The sequence below is a fragment of the Pinus tabuliformis genome, chromosome 6 (genome assembly GCF_031772625.1).
Source record: "Pinus tabuliformis cultivar Carrire ecotype Pingquan chromosome 6, CPIR1, whole genome shotgun sequence".
Lineage (NCBI taxonomy): Eukaryota > Viridiplantae > Streptophyta > Pinopsida > Pinales > Pinaceae > Pinus > Pinus tabuliformis.
This window is the reverse complement of record NC_142292.1, coordinates 89,201,948-89,206,761: the sequence shown is the minus strand read 5'-3', so window position 1 is coordinate 89,206,761 and position 4,814 is coordinate 89,201,948. Positions and strand designations below refer to the sequence as shown.

The 4,814-nt window shown below is 43.8% G+C and overlaps 1 protein-coding gene across 1 annotated transcript; it reads right to left on the bottom strand.

The window, feature by feature from the left end:
- Positions 1-606: 606 nt before the first annotated feature.
- LOC149257398 (uncharacterized) lies at positions 607-4,055 on the bottom strand. The gene is made up of 6 exons (XM_089371445.1): positions 3,513-4,055; positions 2,131-3,428; positions 1,854-1,995; positions 1,263-1,718; positions 808-1,169; positions 607-712 (listed from the first exon to the last, which is right to left on the bottom strand). The coding sequence occupies exons 1-6, from the start codon at positions 4,053-4,055 to the stop codon at positions 607-609; spliced, it is 2,907 nt and encodes a 968-aa protein (XP_089227571.1).
- Between the last annotated feature and the right edge of the window lie 759 nt (positions 4,056-4,814).

Genomic DNA, 4,814 nt, shown 5'->3' with positions numbered 1-4,814 from the left:
ATCTCTTCCATGTCTTTTAACATTTCCGGACCTAAACACAATTTATCCTCTAGCCCACTCCAACTTGAGGGTGTGCGGCACTTCCGCCCATACAAAACCTCAAAGGGACTTAACTGAGTGGAGGTATGATACCCGTTATTATAAGCAAATTCCACCAAATGTAAATATTCTTCCCACTGATTAGGCTTGAGCATCACATTTGCCCTTAACATATCCTCTAATACCTGATTGACTCGCTCCGTTTGGCCATCAGTTTGCGGGTGATAAGCTGTGCTGAAGTTCAGCTGGGTACCCAACTCAGCAAACAAGGTTCTCCAGAAAATAGATGTGAACTTCACATCACGGTCCGATATGATTATCTTTGGCATTCCATGCAAGCGAAAAACATTCTGCATAAACAGATGTGCAATTTGTACCGCCTTGTAGGTAGACTGTACAGGTATAAAGTGTGCTGCTTTACTTAGTTTATCAACTACGACCATAATAGAATCATTACCCTTCTTTGTCCTTGGTAAACCAGTTATAAAATCCATGGAGATGGTTTCCCATTTCCATTCCGGAATAGGCAAAGGCTGTAACAGCCCTGCTGGATGTTGGTGTTCAGCCTTAATTTGCTGACATTCCAGACATTTTGCCAAATATTCCACCACTTGCCTCTTCATCCTTGGCCAGTAATACTCTTTCCTGAGTGCTGTAATCATCTTCTGGTAACCTGGATGACCAGCATAATGACTGGTGTGAAATTCGTCCAGGATCAGCTTCTTAAGATCTTCGGAATTAGGTACATACATTTTCTTATTGAAATACAGCAATCCAGCATTATCCAGTGTGTACTCTTGCTGTAACTGTCCATGGATAGACTGCTGTAGCTGCTGCTTCAACTGCTGATATGCTGTATCGCTGTCCGCTGCTACTTTTATTTCTTCTACTAACGAACTCCGCCACCGGCTAGCTGAAAGTTCACATAAACAATGAACTTTCCGACTTAAGGCATCTGCCACTCGATTTTCCTTGCCTTTTAAGTGTTTTATTTCGAAGTCAAATCCACTGAGGAAATCTGCCCAACGGCCTTGTCTCGCATTCAAAGTTGGCTGATTGAAGTAATGCGTTAAGCTATGATGGTCAGTTAACAGCAGAAATTTCTTTCCGAGAAGGTAATGTCGCCACATCTTAAGTGCATGAATTACAGCAGTTAGTTCTAAGTCATAGGCAGAATACCTCTGCTCATGTTCCTTCAATTTTCTTGATTCATACGCAATTACCTTACCTTCTTGCATTAACACTCCCCCCACGCCCTCCTTGCTTGCATCGGTACATACCACGTATTCCTTATTAGGATCTGCGATGCTTAAAACTGGTGCGGTGGTAAGTAGGTGTTTCAAGCGATCGAAGCTCTGCTGGCACGCTGCTGTCCATTTAAATGCCCTTCCTTTCTTTTGCAATGACGTAATAGGATAGGCTATTCTTGAAAAGCCCTCCACAAATCTCCTGTAATAGCCAGCTAACCCCATGAAAGACCTGATGTCCGAAACATCCTTGGGCGTAGGCCATTCCATAATCGATTTTATCTTCTCGGGGTCAACCGCAATTCCTTCACTTGTAATTACATGCCCCAGATACTGAATTTCCTCTTTAAAGAAATCACATTTGCTAAATTTAGCATAAAGCTGATGTTTCCTGAGAGTTTGCAGCACCAGTCTAAGGTGCTCTTCATGCTCCTGCCGGGAACGAGAATATATCAATATGTCATCGATAAATATCAGCACAAACTTGTCCAAAAATTGGTGAAACACGCTATTCATCATGCACATGAAAGTGGCAGGTGCATTGGTTAAACCGAAAGGTAGCACTACGAATTCGTAGTGCCCATAGCGTGTTCGGAAGGCAGTTTTTGCAATATCCTCATCTCTGATCCTGATCTGATGATAACCAGATCGCAGATCAATTTTGGAGAACAACCTTGCTCCTTTCACCTGATCAAAGAGTTCGTCTATTCTGGGTAGAGGATACTTGTTTTTGACCGTGAGTTTATTCAGCTGTCGGTAATCTATGCACATGCGAAGGGTCCCATCCTTCTTCTTCACAAACAAAACTGGAGCTCCCCAAGGTGACACACTAGGTCGAATGTACTGCTTATCCAGCAATTCCTGGAGCTGCATCTTCAATTCCGTTAACTCCGGTATGCTCATCTGATATGGTGCCCTTGATACTGGGGCTGCCCCAGGTATCAACTCAATAGTGAAATCTATGTCTCTTCTTGGGGGTAGACCCGGGATATCTTCAGGAAAAACATCCGTGAACTCCTGCACCACTGGTATGTCATTTAATGCAGACATCTTATCTTTCTGGTTCACGTAACCAACCTGTACGGCGTAAATCTGGCATTTCTTTCTTACACATTTGGCCAGCTGATTTGCAGTGATGGGTCGGATCTGAACAGGATGTTTAATTCCCTGTAACTCCTGTTGCTGTCCCACATCATCCTTATAGTATATGGTCTTGGTTTTGCAGTTCACCAGTGACCAGTGTTTTTCCAGCCAATCCATGCCAATAAGGATGTCATAAGAGCCCAATGGAAGCACATTCAAATCCGCTGTCACAGGCTGTCCAGCTATACTGAAAGCACAGTTATTAACTTTTGCTAGAACTCGCCTTTTAGCTCCCGTAGCTAACTGGACTAGCCATGGGTTTTTAAATTTTTCAGATGGTAACTTACAATGTTCCACTACTTTTGGACTAACATAACTTAGAGTAGCTCCTGGATCGATAAGCGCAGCTACAGCAAGGGTTGAAATCTTACCTTCGAATTCCACCATGGAAGGTTGATATTCTGCCTGTCGGTCCTCCAAGGCTGCGTTGATCCTTGGTACGCTGCGTGCCACATCTCCTACAGTGGAGGCTTCATGGACTTGAGATATCTGATCGGTTCTTTTTCGTTGTGGACAGTTCCTAGCATAGTGTGGCCCCTCGCATACCCAACATTGAACTGGAGGTCTGGTTCCTTCAACCTCTGATTTAGCAGGGAGCTCACTCATCCTGCTCTCGTTGGGCTTAGAACGGAGGGTACCCTTACTTGTGCTTCTGTTCCACTGCCCTTTCCCAACCCCTTTACTACCATTTCCGCGGCTGCCCTTGTTGCTTCCGACATTTCTGCTACCTTTTCTCTCATTCCATTTTCTGCTCGAAATTTCTCCCTTTTGCTTATTCTGCTGGTAACAAATTCTGGCCTTCCTAATTGCCTCGTCCATGGTTCGGGGGTTATCAAATTCAATTCGTTCTCTTATGTAAGCTGGCAAACTACTCACAAACCTTTGCACCTTGGCCTTCTCCTCCTTTATGTAGGGCACATAACGCAATAGTGAAGTAAAGCGATTTATGAATTCATCCATGGACTGTTGTCCTAGACGTAAATCATGGAATTCTCGCGCCTTCTCATCATAAAAGCGCTCAGTTAAATACCTCTCCTTAAAATATTTCTGAAACTTTTCCCAGGTTATGCTCTGCTCAGTTACACCCTTCACAATTTTAATCTCTTCCCACCACAGGGTGGCTTTGCCCTGCAACTGAAATATGGCCAAACGTGCCTTCAGGTTTTGATCATATTCATACAGTTGAAAATATTTATTAATGTTGATCAGCCATGCTTCCGCCGCTTCCTCTTGTTCTCCATCAAAAAGCGGGGGTTTGATTTTACGAAATTCTCCCTGTAATTCCGTTTTCTGTTTCTTGGTAGCCTGCTGCTCTTGCACATTGTCAGAATGGTCTTCCTGTTCTGCTGAAAACTCAGGTGCATAGTTTCGTTCTTCAGTGCCTCTTCGTTGCTCCGCACTAGGACTGGGTAAGGGTGGATTTTGTTTTTCAGATAGGCTTTTCAATATTCTTTCTTGTTCCATGGTTAATCGTGCATTGTCTTCTCGTAAGCGGGCCATCTCACCCTTCAGTTCTTGAACTGTTTGAAGTATTGCTTGATTAGTACTGCGTGTCTCAGCACCAAGCTGAACCCACATTCCGGTATTGTCTGGTGGGATGCCGCCAGCTCCCGACATTTCCTCCATCTTGCTGTATAACTGTCAGCTGTTGAAAATCTCGATATGTTCCTGGTTACACAAAAAACATGATTAATGACATTGTTCTGTTCACATGTATAGGATAATTGTTCTTCTGTTCCCATTGCTTGTTCCAGAGGTCTCAGTTTTGGAACTCTGGCTCTGATACCACATTGTCACACTCCCTTCTATAATCAAAGAATACAGCCATAAAATTTTTTTTTATGACACGTTAACCTTACCATTGAAATCTTAATTTGCCACCCACCTACGTCTAACTCATCTACTACATATGGTAATGTTTTGGTGTAAAAGAGTCATAGTTTAATTTCAACACATGACAGCTCGGTTATACATATGATGTTAAGTTCTACCATATTCTTTGCACACACTTTATTACTGGTACGTGATGGTACAAATGAGTTGACGGCGGTGGTTGGTGATTACTGCCATTTGGCAGAGTAAGAATGCCAGCTCAACACTACCACTGCCAACTGGCCCCTTATCACGTGAAGATCACATGGTCCGAGAGGGTTGACCAGCTCCGGGACTCACGCTCGGCCTCCCGCCCAAACTCAACGGTGGAGATTGCTGGGCATGATCGGACGGTCCTGCCTTGGTTAGGGTTTGGGCGTGGGTATAAAGGTTTAAACGTCTTTGTTATAGTTCATTTGACATGCTCAGCTATCAGTTCTCTTTGCTGGTTCACGCTACATTCGCGGGTTCATTCTGTATCCTCCAGACTCTCTGAGCTATTCTGGTCCACCG